Source organism: Schistocerca piceifrons, chromosome 7 (assembly GCF_021461385.2).
Source record: "Schistocerca piceifrons isolate TAMUIC-IGC-003096 chromosome 7, iqSchPice1.1, whole genome shotgun sequence".
In the NCBI taxonomy this organism is placed as follows: Eukaryota; Metazoa; Arthropoda; class Insecta; order Orthoptera; family Acrididae; genus Schistocerca; species Schistocerca piceifrons.
Genome location: NC_060144.1, coordinates 449,032,000 through 449,053,851, shown reverse-complemented (window position 1 = coordinate 449,053,851; position 21,852 = coordinate 449,032,000). Strand labels below are relative to the sequence as shown.

Sequence of the window (21,852 nt, the reverse complement as noted above, 5' to 3'; positions counted from 1 at the left end):
TTCCCGATTGTATTAATTTTTATACTGCCAATATTTTTATCTTAAGTATGGTACTAAAGGAACTAACTTTAAGAGCGATATTATGCCTTCAAAAGTAACTCTGGGAATACTGTAAGGTTCTCTCTGAAAACTATGAAACAGGTTATAACGATAACTAAGTTTCTGCCACATAATCAGCAAAACAGACTACTCACGTGGAGGTTGCATCTCCCTTGCGGCAAAAACATCCAGTGCAGTTCCAATGACGACCACAGCCGCTAGTAGCGCCACCAGACACCTGTAAAGCACCAAAAAACGCCGCCTGTTACTCATCTCGCTACAGTAAAATTTAAGCATCAGCATACACTTCTGTAGCTTTTGAAGCTGCTTAATGTATCGTTTCTTGATTGCATACTGCAGCTCCAATTTGCAGAATGGTGATACACAATTGTGCGGATCACGCACAATGTGTCAATTTAGCCCATGAGCCATACACACTGCCTAATAACCATATGTATATGCCTGAAAGAACCAGCTCTTTTTCCAGTTGCATCGCCTTCCCAGGAACAATTTTGATTGATTTGTGCTAACAGGTACAGTCCAGTTGTTATAAGAACAACATGAAGCTCCTCCTATGAAAAATACGTCTGTTGGCCGTGGCGTAGCATACTGTTCCATACGTAGCCACTATGCTGACCTAACCCCGAGAAGCTACTGCATGCTGTACTGGGAGACATTGTTTCAAAAGTATTATGGACTGAAAAAAAATCATCATCTTCAAAAACGCAGTGAGCAAATAAAGGGGTTTATTTGAAAGATAGAAAGCTAATTGGTGGCCGAAGACTTCCGGCATGAGAACTCACCCTCATTCGGCCTTTTCAAAGAAGGCGGAGGAGCGGACAGCTGTTCAGAGCACTCTGTTGTCCTAGAAGTGCGAAACTGCCCCTAAAGGCGGAAGAATCAGCAATGATCAACGGCATGAGGATGCAGAAGGCAATGGAAACGACTGCATTAAACACACGTAACGTGTATCCACAGGACATGAGGCGTGTATTAAAAAAAGTGTCGTCATGATCTCTCCATTGGCAAAAGCTTCCGGGACTGCCAAGGGGGAGGTGACCATGAGAAAAAGATTGAATAATTAACGAAAGTATAACGTTCTACGAGTCGGGGCGCGGAATGTGAGAAGTTTGAGCGTGGTAGGAAAGCTACAAAATCTGAAAAGGGAAATGCAAATGCTCAATCTAGAAAAATTGGGGGTCAGTGAAGTGAAATTGAAAGAAGACAAGGTTTTCTGGTCAGATGAGTATAGGGTAATACCAACAGCAGCAAAAATGGTATAATGGGACTACGATTCGTTATGAATAGTAAGATAGGGCAGAAAGTGAGTTACTGTGAACAGTTCACTGATACAATTGTTCTTATCAGAATCGACAGCAAATCGACAAGGACAACGACAGTTCATGTACACATGCTGACGTCGCATGCTGAAGATTAAGAGAGGGAGAGAAAGTATATGAGGATATTGAAAGAATAATACAGCACGTAAAGGGAGATGAAAATTAATAGTTATGGGGGACTGGAACGCAGTTCTATGTGAAAGGGTGGAAGAAAAGTTTACAGGAGAATATGGGCACGGGACAAGAAATGAGAGAGGAGAAAGACTGAGTTCTGTAACAAGTTTCAGCTAGTAATAGCGAATACTCTGTTCAAGAATCACAAGAAAGGAGGTATACTTGGAAAAGGACGGATGGTAAGCGAAGATTTCAGCTAGATTACACCATATTCAGACAGAGATTCCGAAATCAGGTACTGGATTATAAGGTTTACCCTGGAGCAGATATAGGCTCAGATCATAATGTAGTTGTGATGAAGAGTAGGCTGAAGTTTAAGAGTATACTCAGGAAGAAACGATTCGCAAAGAAATGGGATACGGAAGTACTAAGGAATGACGAGATACGCTTGAAGTAGTCTAAGGCTATAGATACAGCAATAAGGAATAGCTCAGTGGGCAGTACGGTTGAAAATGAATGAAGATCTCTAAAAAGGGCGATCACAGAAGTTGCTAACAAAAACATAGGTACAAAGGAAGTAACTGAGAAGAAACAGAAGAAATACTTCAACTGATCCAGGAATGGAGGAAGTACAAAAATGTTCAGGGAAATTCAGGAATACCGAAATACAAGTCGCTGAGAAATAAAATAAACAGGAAGTGCAGGGAAGCTAAGACGAAATGGCTGCATTAAAATGTGAAGACATCGAAAAAGAAATGATTATCAGAAGGGCTGTCTCAGCATACGGAAAGTCGAAACAGCCTTCGGCGAAATTAAAAGCAAGGGTGGTAACATTAAGAGCGCAACGGGAAATCCACTGTTAAATACAGAGGAGAGGGTGGATAAGTGGAAAGAGTATATTGAAAGCCTCTATGAGGAGGAATACTCGTCTGATACAAGAGAACAAGAAATAGGAGTCTATTTACGTTAGGTAGGGGGTCCAATATTAGAATCAGAATTTACAAGGGCTTTGGAGGACTTAAGACCAAATAAGGTAGAAGGGATGGATAAAATTTCCATCAGAATTTCTAAAATCACTGTAGGGAGTGTTAACAAAACGACTATTCACCTTGGTGTGTAGAATGCATGAGTCTGGTGACATACCCTCCGACTTCCGAAAAAATATCATCGACACAAATCCGAAGACTGCAAGAGCTGACGAGTGCGAGAATAATCGCACAATCAACTTGAGAGCTCATGCATCCACACTGTTGACAACAATAATATACAAAAGAATGGAAAAGAAAATTGAGTATGTACTAGATGACGATCATTTTGACTTTAGAAAAGGTAAAGGCACCAGACGAGCAATCCTGACGTTCTGGTTGATAATGGAAGCAAGACTAAAGGAAAATCAAGACCCATTCATAGGATTTGTCGACCTTGAAAAAGCGTTCTAGAATGTAAAATGGTGCAAGATGTTCGAAATTCTGAGAAAAATAGGGGTAATCTATAGGGAGAGACGGGTAATAGACAATATGTACAAGAGCCAAAACTAAGAGTGGACGACGAAGAACGAAGGAGTGGAATTAAAATGATTCGTTTCGCTGATGACATTGTTATTCTATGTAAAGTGAAGAAGAATTACATGACCTGGTGAATAAAATAAACAATCTAATGAGTACAGGATAGAGATCGACAGTAAATCGGAGAAAGAAGAAAGTAATGAGAAGTAGATGGATGAGAACAGCGAGAAATTCAACAGCAGGATTGATGGTCACGAAGTAGATGGAATTAAGGAATTCTGCTACCTAGGCAGAAAATTAACCCACGATGGCCGGGGTAAGGAGGAAATCAAAAACAGACCACCATTGGCAAAAAGGCAATTCCTAGCCAAGAGAAGTCGACTGGTATCTAACATAGGCCTAAATTGGAAGAAGAAATTTCTGAGAATGTACGTCTGGAGTACAGCATTGTATGGTAGTGAAACATGGATTGTGGGGAAACCGGAACAGACAATCGAAGCATTTCAGATGTAGTATTACAGACGAATGTTGAAATATAGGTGGACTGATAATGTAAGAAATGAGGAGGTTCTGCGCAGAATCGGAGAGGAAATAAATATTTAAAAACCACTGACAAGGAGAAGGGAGAGGACGATAGGACTGTTAAGACATCAGGAAATAACTTCCATGATACTAGAGAGAGCTGCAGAAGGCAAAAACTGTAGAGGAAGACAGATATTGGAATACATCCAGCCAATAATTGAGGACGCAGTTTGCATGTGGTACTCTGAGATGAAGAGGTTGGCACAGGAGAGGAATTCGTTGGGGGCCGCATCAAACCAGTCAGAAGACTGATTACCCCCACAAAAAAAAGAGAAATTGTGCTTAGTGCCAAGAAAAGTTTCCCAAGGGAGCGAAAGAACTGTAGGCGTTCCAATTTAAACAAGTATTTTAATCATTTGTTGATTATTGAGAATAATTGACATTTTGAGGAACTGCAAAAATTTTGAGATAATCAGATAAAATGGACCTTTTTTCTTTTCTTTTCAGTTTTTCAAAGTCAGAAAAGATCTACAGCCATGAGTTTTCCAGAGTGATCGAAGCCTAGTGTTGAAGTTGTCGACACTTCGAATTCTGTTATAAAGTTTCTTGTTTTCTTCACTAAGCAATTGAAGTTCAGAACGAATGTCCTCTTTCTTCGTGTCACGCAATGTTGCTACAGAAGGCAAGCACAAAAATTCTGCTGTTCTTGCGTAATGGACAGTGACTCCTCGTTTCAGAATACACCACTACTACCACTGCAATGGTTACTATAGATTTACTTGCAATTTATGACTTCCAGAGCGTTTGTTATCCCAAGTCATGAAGCCCGGAGCGTCGAGGTGTGTACGTATTTGCTTGAGACACTGTCAAAAACGAAGGAACTATGTCCTATCAAGCCTAAGACCTTGTACAGCCAAGATGGCCTAGCAGGATTTATTACATTTTTAAGGTCTTCCACATTTGAAAATTTATAACGTTTCTGCTATTTCTCGATTAGAGAAAAACCATCATCTGAGTCAGAGAAATTGCGTCCAGACATACGAAGCCTGTGTTACGTGGTGTTAAAAAGGAGCCATTAGCTGCAAGATATTCAGGATGTCCCAGTAGGAACGGCCAAGATTCTTGGATATGACAGGCAAGATCATTCTAAGCAAAAAAGCAGTAAACATGGGCTCTAAAATGTATACCTTAGAAGCTTGTTCAGTAGGAGATGTGTTTCACAGTAGCGAAGATGGACTGACCATTGCTCCTGGCATACCCTTTACAAAAGAGCATCTCATTTTTCCGCTAAGGCCGGTATTACACTATCAAATTTCTTTGTCCAATATCTTTGTCCAATATCTTTGTCCAATATCTTTGTCAAAGATTTTTGATACTGTAATAGGGACTTTGTCAAATGTCGTCCAATATTTGATCAAATCTAGGGCCTCGCTGTATATTTGATCAAAGAAACCGCTTGTCTTCTGTTCACTGCAATGTGACATGTTACCACATGGAGCGCTAGCATCGCTGCAGCGTTCTGTCGTTTGTAGTGTTTTTATAACCATTGCCGGTAAATACAATAGGTGTGTGCCGACAACTACAAAATTAAGAGAGATGTCTGAAGCTGATGAGACGCTTTACAACGTGAAGCACTCTGAATACAAAAATAGATTAAGAAGATTGGAGACCTAACCTGACCTGACCTGACCTGACCTAACCTAACCTAACATAACCCTCTCCTGTAGCAAGGAATCGGAGTGTTATAGTGAGCCTGTCTTCTGAAGATGTAGCAATTTTTAAGTCAATATTGTGTGATATGAGGATACACTTCATTGAGCACATACAGAAATGTATGCTCATCCATTCTTAAGTAATTGATGTACGACTTGACGTCTTCCACTGTAAGCTCACGTAACAAGTTTTGTTGAATGCTTTTATCATGTCGTCGTAAAACCCACGGCTTCACCCAGATTAGATTAGTTTTTCGTTCCATAGATCCGTGCTGAGGAGATCCTCGTGGATGTGGAACATGTCGATTTTTTTAAAGCTGAAATAACAATACTAATAGTATGAATAAATACAATACATCATTTGTTTCTATTAAAAATTTCGCCAATGGAGTAGAAGGAGTTGGCCAGTAGTAAGTCTTTCAGGCTCCTTTTAAAATGATCTTTATTTCTAACTAAATTTTTTATGTTTCCAGGCAAATTATTGAATATGAGTGTTCCTGAATAGTGGACCCCTTTTTGAACTAAAGTAAGTGCTTTTAAGTCCTTGTGCAGATCATTTTTATTCCTGGTATTGTATGTATGAACTGAGTTGTTTGTTGGAAAAAGAGATATATTATTTACGACAAATTTCATTAAGAAGTAAATATGCTGAGAGGCAGTAGTTAGTATACCCAGTTCTTTGAAGAGGTTTCTGCAGGAGGTCCGTGAATTTACTGCACAAATAATACGTATTACACGCTTTTGGACCTTGAAAACTTTTGTTTGACTTCAAGATTTACCCCAAAATATTATCCCATATGACATTATGGAATGAAAGTATGCAAGCTTTTTCATTTTTATGTTGCCTATGTCTGCTAACACTCGAATTGCAAATACAGATTTGTTAAGGCCTTTCTGCAGTTCTTGGTGTGCTCCTCCCAACTGAATTTATTATCAAGTTGTAATCCCAGGAATTTAAGACTGTCAACCTCGTATGTATGGTTCCATTTTTCCCCCCCACTTCTTTTCCGCATGTGCACACAATGCAACTGGAGTACGTAGAACTGTTGCGGTTAATAACAAGTTGTTGTCAGCCATCTTGAACTTTGACGAAAAATTTGATGACAGTGTAATACCCCTTGTAGCGCTACGTCAAAGATCTTTGTCAAATATATTGGACCGAATACTGGATCACATCTTTGATCAAATCTTTGACAAAGAAATTTGATAGTGTAATACCGGCCTGACCTGCACAGGCATCACTTGATATACCTCGATTACGTTTGTAATTGGAGTTGAGTTCTATATTCGGTGCTCCGAAAGTAGAAGAAGCCGTTTGGTTTTTCCGCTTTCTTGTTGTTGGTTTTTAAGTAACGTAGGACTTACCACCAATTCTTAACTTCTGTTCCAGCTTCCCACTTCCCGATGGACCGAAAATTTGGACGTGAATTTCACAGAACACACGTCTAAGTAGGATAATACGGTGGGGTGACAGATGTCATGGGATACCTCCTAATATCGTGTGGAACCTCCTTTTGTCCAGGGTAGTGCAGCAACTCGACAAGTCGTTGGAAGTCCACTGCAGAAATATTGAGCTAAGTTGCTTCTATAGCAGCGGTGGTATGTGTTACCGGTTCAGGATTTTGTGCACGAACTGACTTTCGATTATGTCCCATAAATGTTCCACGGAATTCGTGTCGGGCGAACTGGGTGGCCAAGTCATTCGCTCGAACTATCTGGAATGTTCTGCAAACCAATCGCGCACAGCTATGACCCGGCAACGTGTTTGGGAACGTTAAGTCCTAAAGTCCATGAAAATGGCCTCCACGTAGTCGAACATAACCATTTCCAATCAATTATCGTTTCACCTGGACCAGAGGACCCAGTTCGTTCCACGTAAACACAGCCCACACCGTTATGGAGTCACAACCAGCTTGCACAGTGCCTTGTTGATAACGTGTGTTTAGACATCATGGGGTTAGCGCCACGCTCTAACCGCACCATCGGCTCTTACCGTCTGAAACCGGGACTCGTCTGTCGAGCGAGGCCTCGGTTTTCCAGACATCTAGTGCCCAATCGATATCGTCACGAGCTCAGGAGAGGCGCTGCAGGCGATGCTGTACTGTCAGCAATGGCACTCGCGACGGTCGTCTGCTGCCATAGTCCATTAACGCCAAATTTCGCCCTACAGTCCTAACGGATACATTCATCATACGACCCATATTTATTTCTGTGGTTATTTCACGAAGTGTTTCTTGTTTGGCAGCACTGGCAACTCTACGCAAACGCCGCTGCTCTGAGCTTCCATTTCTAATTATATCTTGTAGGTCGATCGTTGAACAGAACACATTAGGGTTTCCTTTGGCGTCTAGTCCCCTCTAAAGTCACTTTAGACACTATCATGCATATATACTGTAGTGTATATATAACCCACCGCTTGTCAGGGTTCCGTACCTCAACCAACAAAGACAGAACCCCTACAGGATCACTTCGTTGTCCGTCTGTCTACCTGTCTGTCTGTCTGTCTGTCTGTCTGTCTGTCCGGCTGTCAAAATCCTGTTTCTCAGGAAGAGGTAGACGTATCAAGTTGAAACTTTCGTCACATTGCCGATGTGGTATATGCAATCAAAAGATAAGGCGCTTTATCACACACTTTGATACTCGCAAACTCACTCATCAAAATCTACAGCACACTTCCCATTGACTTACATTTACAGAGGTTCCCAGCCTTTCTTAGACCATTACCCTGAGTGCAATCAGACGTTAGCTAGTACTCCGCTTCCCCCTTATCTTTTGATTGCATATACCACATCGGCAATGTGACGAAAGTTTCAACTTGATACGTCTACCTCTTCCTGAGAAACAGGATTTTGACAGACAGACAGACAGACAGGTAGACAGACGGACAACGAAGTGATCCTGTAAGGGTTCTGTCTTTGTTGGTTGAGGTACGGAACCCTAACAAGCGATGGTTATATATACACTACAGTATATATACATGATAGTGTCTAAAGTGACTTTAGACTCCCCCCCTCCTGACATTTGTTACCCCGACCCTCCCCACATTATCACCAACTTCAGGACCTAACTAAATTGTAGGATGAAAGACTTTTCTTGGTACACTTTTGTTTTTAAACTGATGAGAGACATGTGCGTGTTTGTTAGAATGAATGGCGAAGGAATTCGTGGTGCATCGCAAGTGCTACCCAAAACTCCTCAGAAAAGAAAGACTATGCACAGTCAGTGTACACACTTGTTACAAAACAGGCTTTCCTGCGTTACTCCTTTCCACTGCGGCAGTAGCTTTGCCAGTACACTGCAATCCCATTTAAAATCAAACGAGTTCAGATGTGTGCACTAATCTTCGTAAATTATATCATTGCTGCCCTCCTTACTCCTGAACTGCCAAAAATTGGACGACCTCAGGCTGTTAACGGTTTGTGTCTAACCACTCTAGTAATAATAGTAATAATAATAATAATAATAATAATAATAATAAAACTGTATACAGCACTACAATAGCCCTTATGTAATTATTGCTGTGTCGTGCTGCCTATTAATTAATTTACTTGTTTCGAAGCGAGTAATGAATCAATTTCTGGACTATTTCAGGTACTCATTTTCTTGAGTATTTAGCTTTGTTACGCGTATGTCTCACTTTTATCATCGCCGATGTACGGAATGAAGCATAATATATGTGTGTAGTGGGTGGACTGTGATAATTGTAATGATCTTTTGAAAATAATTTAGTTTCGTGACTGAAATAGAATCGAATAATTTAGATTTTATCCCTCAGAAAATTGCATTCCACCCCTCAGGGGGTAATTACCCACAGGTTGGGAACCACCGACCTAGCATCACGAAATTTGGCAAGAAGCAAGGTTTCACACTACAACCAAAGGAAAAATTCTGCAAATTGTGAAAGTGTAATTATATCATTAAAAATAATTTTTTCTCTGTTTTTTATCCGACTTTGAACTTAAAATTAAAACTGTCTCTTTCTCTTGGAATCTCTGGGAAGGGCATTTACCAGTATCAATATCGATAACAGGCAAAAATCACCAAGATCCTGAATTCAAATGTTCAAATGTGTGTGAATTCCTAAGGGACGAAACTGCTGAAGTCGTCAGTCCCTAGACTTACATACTACTTAAACTAGCTTATGCTAAGAACAACACACACACACCCATGCCCGAGGGAGGACTCTAACCTCAGGCAGGAGGGGCCCCGCAATCCGTGACATGGAGCCTCTAACCGCGCGGGCACTCTGCGCGGCGATTCTGCATTCCCCGAATGGCTGAACTGCCTACACACACAATTCCGTACGGAACAAAAGTGCGCGAGACCTTCTCGTAACTGATCAATCTTTAGAATATAAAAAAAGTTACTAGCGCGAGTGCGACGCCTTCATTCTGATGAATAATGCTAAAGCAACCGAAAAAGGGTGCGAAGGAGATCAGCTAAGAAGTGTCCTATGTGATTGAGCGATGACAATAAACGGATAAACTGCGTTTAATCGGATCAAATGAGGTTTGCACTCAGAGTTCGACTTACCTAGTGTGTAGGCAACTTTCCAGACTTGACCGTAATGCACATATGCATATACGCTAGGCGGCCGTATTTACGTCAGAACCTCCGCAGTGTTATTTCCTCTGGGTCTCAGCCACTCATGCCATACGACTTGACTTTTACTTTTGTGACGCACTGAATAACCGTAACAAATGTAAAGAAAGTAAGTACTTTCTCAGGAAGGTTTCGTTTTTCGAAGACATTTGACCAAGTTCTCATATTTATTGTCACGTTACCATTGACAGTACTGTGTAAATTAAGAGTGGACGAAGGTATAGGCATTCTTCGCCTACTTGACATACTTCCCTGCGAAACAGCTGTGTAAAGCTGGTTACAGTCTACACAGGACTGACTGACTTTTTAAATCGTAATTTACGGACTATAAGACACGTTTTTCTTCAAAAAATTGCCTCCAAAATTCAGGTGCGTCTTATACTCGAAATAAACATAAAAATGTCCAGTGTTTGATGTAAAATTCTTATCAGTCGTAAAAGTGGCCATATATTCGATGTCGCGGAAAACCTTTGTCTATCTGGAAACGCTGGATTCAACTGGCAGTAGCACTGCACCTGTGAAACGAATTTGAGTTCCATGGATTCACAAGCTTGCTAACAATGTCTCCCTCCCGTCCCGCCCTCGCACGAAATGTCCAAATGTGTGTGAAATCTCATGAGACTTAACTGCTAAGGTCATCAGTCCCTAAGCTTAAACACTGCTTAACCTAAATTATCCTAAGGACAAACACACACACCCATGCCCCAGGGAAGCCTCGAACCTCCGCCGGGACTAGCCGCACAGTCCATGGCTGTAACTGCCCTCGCACACCCAGAACACTGTCTAGCCTATGGTGCCTCATTGCAGTCTACGGTGCCGGCGAACTTGAACTGACAGTGATTTGAGTTATCGGAAACAGTAGCTAATTTCAGAACGGAAAATGTAAAAGATATTCATATGATGTGGACTATAAATTAAAACTACCGTGTATATGAAGAGGACAACAATGACGACGAAGGGGAAGAAGAAGAGAAGAAAGTTTGGATGACAATTTTCAGGGATGTTAGACAGCAGCCACGTAACACGACCTAAGAAGCAATACAGTAAAATGATCCTAACCAACAGGGAATGCAGACGAGGGTCACGCCTTGTCGATGACCTTCGGTGTTAACTCCAACAGGATTTGCTGCTGTGAGGGAGTACATGTCCATCTCAACCAGTTTCCAAGCGAAGAGCACTGTATGCAACGGATATCTGGAGACGGCTATCAGGCAAAAGGTTATTGCACACACCGGCTCTTCAACGAGCCAAACAGACAACAAATGCAAGACATCGAGTGCGCCGACGTCCAAATGAAGCGATTAAACCGCAGTGCGTCGAGGGCGCAATTGAGGCCGGAAGTAGTGCTGTACGTTTGTAGGTTTTGTGGATGTTTTGCTTATAGTGACTTGGACCCACCCATTCAGGTTACCAAGAACATCAATAAATGGATCAGGATGTCTATTTCAACAATGTCTGACTCAAGATGGTCGTCATCGGAAGGGAGGGGTGTAAAAAAGAGGATGAGGAGAGGAGGAGGAGGAGGAGGAGGAGGAGGAGGAGGAAAAGAGAGAAGGAGAGAGAGAGAGAGAGAGAGAGAGAGAGAGAGAGAGAGAGAGAGAGAGAGAGACAGACAGAGAGAGAGGGGTATGCCTTAGAAGCAACGTCTCATACCCGTTGCGGAGACCATCTCAAGGGAAAAGAGTGTGTCAATGGCAAACACAAGTTGTAAGGTGCCACTGGAGTATGAATGAGTGACACATCACCAGGTTTACAATTCTGATAACTCGTTTAGTTAAGAAGTCATATAAACTGATAGGCTTATTTCGCAGACAAATAATAGAATTAGTATTACACGTCACAATTACCACGAGGAACCAGAGAACTATCTTTTGGGTTTCCCGCACAATTATCATCCTGCTTTCAGTTATTTAGAGCGTGGTGTGCTGACCACACGCCCCTCCTATCCGCATTCTCAACTGAGGATGCCACGGCGGTCGGATGGTCCCGGTGGGCCACATGTGGCCTGATGACGAAGTGCTTTTTTCGGTTATTTAGGTAATTATCAAGGTGGCGAACAAATTATTTCAAAAGCTTCGTCGTCATGTACATGTCATGGCACATCCGAAACGAACGTTGCCCATAGTCTGCTATGGAAGTAGTATGACGCTCCTCTAACGAAATTATTGGAAATTTGTTGTAAGTTCCTATGGGACCAAACTGCTGAGGTCATCGGTCCCTAGGCCTAGCTGCGCGAACCGTGGCAAGGCGCCCTAGACTGCTCGGCTACCCCGCGCGGCAAGACCGCCTAACAAATACGCCTCCGCTGGCTTACGGTGTGTGTGTGTGTGTGTGTGTGTGTGTGTGTGTGTGTGTGTGTGTGTGTGTGTGTGCACGCGCGCGCGCGCGCGCTCTTACCAACTCAGAAAGCAGACTCATTTCTACCGTCCTTCTAGAACATCTCTTACGACTCAGCAGTTCTGTTGGCATAGGGGCTCAGTGCACATGACTCCTTACGTGACTACTTCGAAAGAGAGAGAGAGAGTCTGATACGGTTCTCGTGGATTCTCTTTAGCGTCTTGGAGTACAGACCGTCTAGAACCTATCTACGTTTTGTGGGTGTGAGTTCATCACTGAAGACTCAGAATCTTTCGTTAAATAAGAAGCTAACACAGACTGGCCCCTAGATCTTGGTGAACCGAAGTAGGAGGAGTAGCTAGAAATGATCACCTGCATTATAACATTAAATGTGATATTATCACAATCGTATCCGATTTAACACACAAGCACTCCGCCTGCCACTGATCCAGAGAGTGCACAATACGCGCCACATCCGAAGTCCTACCGACTTCATGAGGTAATACTGCCGTCGGTTACCAGCTTTCTTCTACCCTCGCAATTCTTCCTGCGTAATCTAAACAACAATAGTTCCCTTTTTTGTTTCTGAAAATTGTTTCAATTGTTCTGCGTAGCTACCAAACCTAACCCCGGTTCAATAATCCCTTTTTTGTTTCTGAAAATTGTTTCAATTGTTCTGCGTAGCTACCAAACCTAACCCCGGTTCAATAATCATTCTCATTCTCCTTCACCTTCTCCTTCGGCGTTTCTCCACAGGATTTAGCCGTTTACGACCTCCACAGGCCTCATTCGTTCTAGACATCCGGTCCTAGATGTCGCCTCTCATTGTTCCCTGTATGTATCTTTCCCATCTTAGCGCTGCCCTCCCTCTCCTTCTTCCGGACAGCTCCCAGATTAACTTCTTGACCAGTAATTTTATTTCAAAAACATTTATGTACAGTTATTTTAGTTAATTTATGAGTCAGAAGTAACAATATGAAAAGAATATTTGTCCCCGTTTCGTTGTCCAAGGAACTGTGGGTGGGGGTAGCACACAGGATTATTCGAAAGTACCTCCAGGGTTCAGAAGACTGCGCAAAACCTACAAGATATACTGAAAATAAAAATCAGTGGAAAGAGCACCTCTCCAAGTGTATAATTCATTCTAAAGGTGCTCAATATGGACTTCATTTGTGATGTGTCAAACGTCCATTCGTGGTGCAAGTCGCTGACGCGATGCGTCCGGGAAGCCGCGAAAGCAACCTGCTTTGCGAATCTTTTAACTCTGTTGCTTATCTGCAAGAGCGAACTAATTCGATGAGACAATACGGTGACGAGGGGTAGCAATGAAACTTGAGTACGCGCAATCTACAGATGCAATCTGTAATCATAAGAATTCGGCTAACCATTATTAGGCTTCCTTTATCAGTTGGACACTGATATATAGCAATAACATGCAACAAATTCCAATCGGTTCTCTGATAACGTATTGTGGGACACGTATGTCCAGTTGGTAGTCAAATGGTTAAAATCTTCCACAGCTCCCTGTGGTTAGACATTATCTGTAGGTGCCCATACTACTGAAGCGCTGAATTGTCCAAAGTTTGTTGTATGGAGCGCTTTGTTTCAATTTGCGTCCATTCCATCTCATTTCGTATCCTATCCTGCCTCGTTAACTGTAGACATCTTGTAGTTCATTTTCACTGTTCTTTTTCCATACTTTTCGTTCTTTGAGGTCACATCAGCTCCATACAGAAGTTTTCCACCACGCTGAAATATTCTATTCTTGGTGTCCTTCTGAATATTATTATTCAATTCTACGAGTACCACACGAAACTTAAGTACCTTTCTTCGCCATTGCTATTCTGGAACTAATGTCCTTGTCATATGCATCGGAGTTAACTGTTATTGTTCCTTAATATTTGTACGCTCTTCGGAACTTTATTTCTCCGCCCCCTGTACCAAGTTTCACCAAATTCTATTCCGTATATATACATTCTGTCTTTTCCAGATTTATTCCCAAACCCAATTTACTTTCTCAGCATGTATACGATATTATCTTCAACTTGAGCGAATATTACCTGGTACTCCACGAATAAAAGCGAGTGAAGAGTACTGTCATCAATCTTTATTCCCATTCCAAAGTATTCCCTGTACCAGCCATTCAGTGCCGTTCCTAACCAATGTTAAACAGAAAAGCTGACATATCATAACCTTGTTTTAGACCTTTGCCAACGAAAATATTTCGGGTAACCTGGTTTCTCCACTTTAATCACTACTTTTGTATTCTTGTCTAGCATTTTAACCAGGTTAAGCAATCCTTCTCTCACATTAACCCTTTCTCACTGATTCCGATTATTCTATTCTAGGAATATTTTCATACACTTTCTGCAGGTCCACAGGTGGTATACATGCGCTTTAATTTTTAATCCTGCATTTTCCTGTAACTGATCTAGTGAATGTTATCAAGACAAAGTCATCACTTCCTAAAATCATATTGCTCTTCACTTAAAGCCGATACACCTTTTTCTCATTCTTACTCATAATAATGGAGAATAGCTTGATGTTTCTGGGATAACACTTCTTCCTCTAAAATTTTTTGCACATCCTCTTGTCACATTTTTCATATATTGAGGAGATAAATGCCAAATTCCATTCCATAAGTGAATCTTCTCCCACCTCTACTTTCCAAAACAGTTCTGTAGGTATCTTATCACTACACTTCCTCAACACTCCAGTAGTTCCATACGTATATATCCTGATCCTGAGGCTTTATTTACGATACTTCTGATTTAGACAGCACTGCTTTCACATGCTCCATTATTTCTGTATCGATTTCTTCCAACTTCTTAACTTCTCAATTATTGTCCAGCCTATTTTCCTACAATGGTGTTGAATATCGTCCTGTCCATTTTGTAGGGGAGTTTTTTAACGATGTTCTTCTATTCATTGTTATTTCTTTTTTTAGATGATCATCAGATTTATTACATCCTGTTGTCCCATATATGTTTCTGCACAGTCTGTGCCAGTGTTCATTCCTCTCCACCCTGACTTTCGTTTTAACCTATTATCTGATCTGATCTTGGTCTGACTTGCCACTTAACAGTTTCATATATAGTTTTTGTCTTTGCCTGAATCATGTCTTCCAACTCCCTGGAAAAGGGTTGTAAATGTGTTTTCTTTTCATCCTCTCTTAGGGCTCCTCTTGCTGCTTGCACAGTTGTGCGGTATTCTACGCTTTCTATTTTAAATTTATTCTAGGGCCCATTTTGGTATAGCACTTTGACGCGAAAGTAGTCAAGAAAGACTCCTAAACATCACTCTTATATTCTGTAATTTCAGTCTTCATACTCGTAATAGTTGGTCTTACCTATATTTTCCGTACTATCATATGGTTCTGGCGCACTCTGGTTGCGTATATAGCCTTATGTCTGCCAGTAACGTCTTCCCTTTTCTTCCTTCAGCAATATCAATCTGCTCTCGATTTAAGATTCCTAGTATACTGTTCCCCAGTGTATTTATGCATATCTTTACGCTGGAAAAATGTGTTCGCTACAATAAACTCCATTTCCTTAGAAAGACCGGTTAATCTATTTCCATTGTCGTTTACTATTTTTTCTCCAGCAGGACCAGTTCCTTCTTCAGATGTTCCAACCCTACTGCTTACGTCACCAAAAACTGCCATTGCCTCTCGATCATGTACTGCTTCTGCTACATCTCCAAAATTATCAAAAAAAGTTTCCTTCTCTTCGTTAAATGATTTTCATTTATAACATACACTCCAATTGCAGTTGTATTTTGATTATGTCCATTAAATTCCACTTTCATAATTTTTTTCAGTTACTCTATGTTAATTGTCTCATTCACGTATTGTGTACTAGTATCGACACTCCTGCTATCGCATGTTGGAATTTTGGTACACTACTTCATATATTATGTACTAGTTGCTCGCACAACATTTTCCGGATCCCTTCTCAATTTCGGTTAGAATTGTGACATCCAGTTCTAACTCACTTATTTCAACTAAGACTTCCGTCTGTTTTGATCTCAGACGTTGAATATTCCAAATACCAATAGATATTGTCTAGTGCAGCCAAGTAAGCGTCTGTCAATTCTTCCTCATTGAGTCTTGTGTTCAGGACAGAATGCAACCATGTCTTTTTCAGAGAATAGGGCGCAAGCCTATCACTCCAACCCCCTTCGAGAAGGACCTTTTTTCTTTTCTTCCCTTAGATTGCTTGTCTCTCTCTAGGCTTTTGGGTTCAGTCTACCCCTCGATTGCTAGTTTTGGTCGCCCTAAGTACTTTATCTCCGCGGCACCACGAATATTTGGGAGGCACTAGGAACCCCTCCACCCATGTATAATTGATAAGTAGTCTTTGGATCTTCTAAATAAGCTATTGTGTCTAACATAGGTAGTAACGTACCTCTAATCCTTTTAACATAAGCACCAATAAAACATCTGCATTCAAACTCACACAGGCTCCGTAAATTCGAATATCGAGGGTTCGTTGTTCCCTTTGTTTTTGATGAATCCATATGTATTGTCTCTTCTGCAGACGCAAATAATTTATTAGCTGTCAACATCAATGTCCCCTGCAAATTCGGCTATCAATTCTACAATGCCGCTGCATGGATTTCTGCTTGAGCTGGCAAGAAATAATATGATATCTCCTCTTTTTCTGGTTCTAAGACCAAGTCAGCGTGGGTCAAGATAGTTTTCTCAGTGATCGAAACTTCAAACACTCAAGTAGTGGACGAAGAATATATCGGGCTTAACGACTCGGAAGGTTTCACCATTAATGACAATGGCCACGAAAGCCTGCAGAACTAATTTTTTTGAGAGGTTTGGAGGTAGATCTGCGGCAACAATGTACATCTGGGAGAACGACAAGCCTATCTTGATCGTAGTAACTTAGTAAGAGGTGTAGATCAGGCAGGTGGGATTACTCACAGGAAAGCTATGAGTTCTGGCGACAAAGGCTCCGCGGTGTCGGCGTCGGAGAGGCAGGCAGAGGGCGGCACCGAGAGGCTGATGTTGGCCGTCGGGTCTGCAGACAGAGGCGACAGCTTGGCTGCCAGCTCCGCCTCCACGTCGGTTGCCGAGCACGTGGACGGCACGCAGAAGGACCACTTGTACGTCACCGTGCCCGTCAGCGTCTGCACGTCCATGTCCTGTAGGCAGCCAGCGCCACGTTTGAAAGGTGGCCGTATACAGGGGGGGGGGGGGGGGGGGACAGGATATTTATTTGTGGAGAGTTTCAGAGTGAGTGGAAATTTCGTGTTACGAGAGCGAAGTAGTCGCGTGTGACATCTGTGGAAAAGTTGACTTACGGCAGTGACAGTAGTAACTCTAAACTTGTGTATCTTGGCTCAGTTTCAGAGCGGAGATTAGTCTAGTGTTGGACGTGCAGTAAGCTGATGGAAAGATTTACAGACGCAGCAGTTATGGGACAGAGAGAATGGATTTGCATTATGGATGTGTTTTTAAGGTAATGATTTTTGCTGGCGCGCACTGATAATGTGAGCGATTCTTGAAACAGAACAGTCCACCTGCCCAACATATTTTAGATCATTTCAGTTAATTCATTTCAATTTTCATAATCGTAAATACATTGTCTTATAAGGCTTTTATAAAGAAAACAAAATTTTCAGTTTTCTGTAAGTTTTACGTTCTTGTGAAATAAGAGTTTAAAATACAGCATTGTCGTTATAATGAACAGATTAGTATTTTGATTTCAAGTAAGAAGCTTTTTTTTAGTATGAGAAAATCATCCCTATCTTAATCCCAGTAGTTTAGTTTTACTTTAGCATATTTTAGCTGGCGCGATTTCTTCGTACTGCTGATTGCGCCGTAATTTTTCAGGTGAGATTCTTCTCATTTTATTGGTTGTTTCGTTTCTCATCTCATGTTTCCACTGCGCAAATTCTAAGCATTTTATTTGTAATAAATATTTTTAATGAACCAGTGAACAGTGGTGTTTCATAGTGTTGCTACGTAATTTCAGTGTTTCAACATTTTGGGCAGTGCAGTTTGATGTTGGTAGTGGTTTTTGTTCAAATGTTCAAATGTGTGTGGAATCTGATGGAACTTAACAGCTAAGGTCGTCAGTCCCTAAGCTTACACACTACTTAACCTAAATTATCCTAAGGACAAACACACACATCCATGCCCGAGGGAGGACTCTAACCTCCGCCGGGACCAGTGGTTTTTGAATAACCGTTTTGATTTAATTTCCTGCACAGGGATGCCAGTCTGTTTTGTCTTCATGAAAATTTGTGCACCGAGACATGCTATTCGCAATAGTAATTACAGTCTATCCTTTCTATAACAGAGGACAGTACATTTAGTTTTCTGTAAGAAGCAGGCAAACATTTTAAAAATCTCATGAACGAACGAACGATCGAGTCATAGCAACTAACTTTCACGTTACTTTTAAAATAGCTCCAGATGGAGAGCCAAACAGGAAGTTACACACTTATGACCAGCTGCGTTAAATACAGCCAGAGACGTTTCTGAACTGCTGGCTGACGATACAGCATCTACTAAGTCTCCCATGCTCGGCTAAATTTTGCTCAAACTGAGAACTTGCTCGATATCTTCATGTCTTGACTTCGACACCAAGCGTCAGATTTCATTTCCTACTATAGGGCTGCGCACTTGAGAAGGGGGTTGGTGAGGCGATGTGCAACAGCTAGCAGTTGTGCTCCAGGGCTCATGAGAGAGAGAGAGAGAGAGAGAGAGAGAGAGAGAGAGAGAGAGAGAGAGAGACGCACCACACCAAACGAGGCCCACGAGAAAAGACAGGCCGCGGTGCGTACGTCACGAAGGTAGTCCTGAACTCACTCGCTCGCTCAGCTCAGCAGACAAAATGCGTTTCTAAGCCTGTTTACTCGGAGCTGGGCTTGTAAGTACTAACGAGAATTGCATCTTCCACTGGAATCTGCTATTATGAAGTCTTACTGATTAACAGTACTATAGCAAAATTTAAGATCAATACTCGCTATAAATGGCATAACGACTTGTTTATAGCATTTAGTCTCTTCTGCTTAAGAGTACTCATTACAAGCTGGAAGTGGTGCCTTATGCAACTGATGATCATTTTAACATGATTTTATTTTATTATACGCCAGTACAGCCGTAACAGATTAGAAGTAGGCCCATGGACTTCCCATCATTATAGGACTAATAACAGTAAGATTCCATAACAGCGGATTCCAGTGGAAGATTCAGTTTCCGTTTGTACGGACACGCCTAGTTACGAGTTAACACTTGTAGAAACCGTATTTTGTCTGCTGATTTGAGCTATCGAGCGAGTGAGCGCAGGACTACCTTCGTGACGTACGCGCCGCGGCCTGTCTTTCTCGTAAGCCTCGACAACAAACTTGTGACGTCATACTAGTCACCTTTCCCAGCATACCTCGCGAACGCTCGGCCCCGTACAGGGTCACAGGAATCGAAAATGTCAGTGAAAAGGTTACCACTACAGGTATTAACTTTGTCTTGTGTGCGGAATCGTCCAAAGATCGCGGTGCCACACCGAAGTCGGCGACGGGAATCGATACCACAGGCATCAGCTATGCCTCGCTGCAGTCCACAACGACGAATGGGAGGCACTCCTGATGACGCGCCATCGCTCTCAGCACCACAGCGCCATCGCACAGAAGTCGATATAAAGTCGATTGTCTCTGCCTCAGTTCGTGACTTCAAATGAAGCAGTAAATATCCTCTAATCAGGTTACCAGGGCAATTCAAACCGCAGGAGGAACTGTGCTTTTGTAAATGACGAACTTACACATCAGAAGAAGAGTTTTTAACGTTGTGCATCACGTGATGCCTTACTGTTCAAAGACAGTTGCAAATATTTGGTTCATTCCTGTGACAATGAGTTGAATAAAGTTAAGTAAATGTTTTTGTCATTCATGTAATAAACTTGTAGTTCCGATCAACTATCTCCCAGAACGAAGAACCCACAGTTATGACTGGACGATTGTAGTTTCGTCAGGTCATAACGGTGTGTTACGGAGAAATTGCATTTATTTAAACGTGCAGATAAGAATTCTGAAACGTCTGAAGCAATCTGTCTCTCCCAGCCAGATACAGCCGCTACGACTCTAGTGTCATGTGCTGTGATGGTCTGTATAACTTGTTGGACTAGTTGTGTACCACGTGATGACACATGTGACCGCAGCGGGCTTTTAAAGATGCGTAGATCATTTAGAGTTTATTTTTATGCCAGTTTATGTACTAATATCATCCATATTGAACACTATAGAGTGGCTAAAGAAAACACGACGAGTATTGCGTTAAGTGGCCGCAGTGGTACCTTTCTCAGTATGTAAATGTCTCTAGTCAGAGTCAGAAACAGAAACAGAGGCCCTTTGCGGTGCGTACCCCCAAGTGTTTCCAGTTACCAAGGTAGCCAATGGCTGAAGAGTGAGGCATGTGAAAAAAACAGAGCACACATGTCGCACATCCGGGTTCTTACTTCCACACCACTAAAGCAGGGGGGGGGGGGGGGGAGTTAAGCCTAGCCTTTCTGCTTAGTCGCAGTTGACATTGCAGCTGCACACAGAATTAGAGGTCTCTTCTCCAGCTTCTCATCACTCCTCAGATGACAGTCGTGCTTATATTCGAACAAAACGCATACAGTGTGAGATTTTGGTCTGGTCAGGAACTTCAACACCATTTTTAATTCCAAACTGATATAAAACAAACTGGAGTTCATGCGACATTGTTCAATTTTTAGTTCCAATGTTTTCTTTCTGTCAATAAACGAGTGTCTACGAGATTCAGGTGTCACGGATCCTTAGTTATTTCTTTTCAGAATTTTATCTTGAAGTGAAATGGTATCAATGATACGATTCGCTGATGACATTGCTATCCCTTGTGAAAATGAAGAAGAATTACGGAAATTGCTAAATGGAATGAACGGAGTACAGAATAAGGATTGAGATGAAATCGAAGAAAGACGAAAATATTGAAAAGTAGCAGAAATGAGAACAGCGAGAAACTTAACATAAGGACTGACAGTCACGAAGTAGATAAAGTTGTGGATTTCTGCTACCTAGGCAGCAGAATAAACAATGACGGATGGACATCAATAGCAGACTTGCACTGGTGAAAAGGGCATTACTTGTCAAGAGAAGTCGTTAGTATCAAACATAGGTCTTAATTTAAGGAAAAAATTTCTGAGAATGTATTTTTGGAGCACAGCCGTGTATGGTTGTGAAACATGGACTGAGGGAAAATCGGGAAAGAAGAAATGTTGAAAATTAGATGGACTGATAAGGTAAGGAATGAGGAAGATCTGCACAGAATGGGAGAGGAAAGGAACGTGTGGTAAACGTGGGAAACACTGACAAGAAGAAGGGACAGTATGAAAAGATATGTTAATACATTAGAGAATAACTGCCGTGGTACTAGAGGGAGCTGTAGAGGGTAAAAACCGTGGAGGAAGACAGAGATTGAAATACACCCAGCAAATAATTGAGAACGTAGGTTGCAAGTGCTACACTGAGAGGGACTCATGGCAGAAGACTGATGACTCCAAAAAATGAATAAATATAAATTTAACAAATCTTGCAGTTTGGATTTAAATAGTGTATGTGATGTTCTGAGGAGTAGCTTTCTATCGGGAGTTAGGTTCACTCACCTGTGTTGTGCGAGACGAACTGCGGAGAGGCCACTCAACACGTATG

General features: G+C 41.7%; 1 protein-coding gene across 1 annotated transcript in view; it reads right to left on the bottom strand.

Annotated features, from left to right (window-relative positions):
• LOC124709006 (O-acyltransferase like protein-like) overlaps positions 1-21,852 on the bottom strand; it is a 204,737-nt gene that overhangs the window by 71,680 nt on the left and 111,205 nt on the right. The window contains exons 4-5 of the mRNA XM_047240639.1: positions 17,105-17,325; positions 195-277 (exon numbers count right to left, since the gene is read on the bottom strand). Of these exons, the coding sequence (XP_047096595.1) occupies positions 195-277; positions 17,105-17,325 (304 nt within the window). The remainder of the gene's footprint in view (positions 1-194; positions 278-17,104; positions 17,326-21,852) is intronic.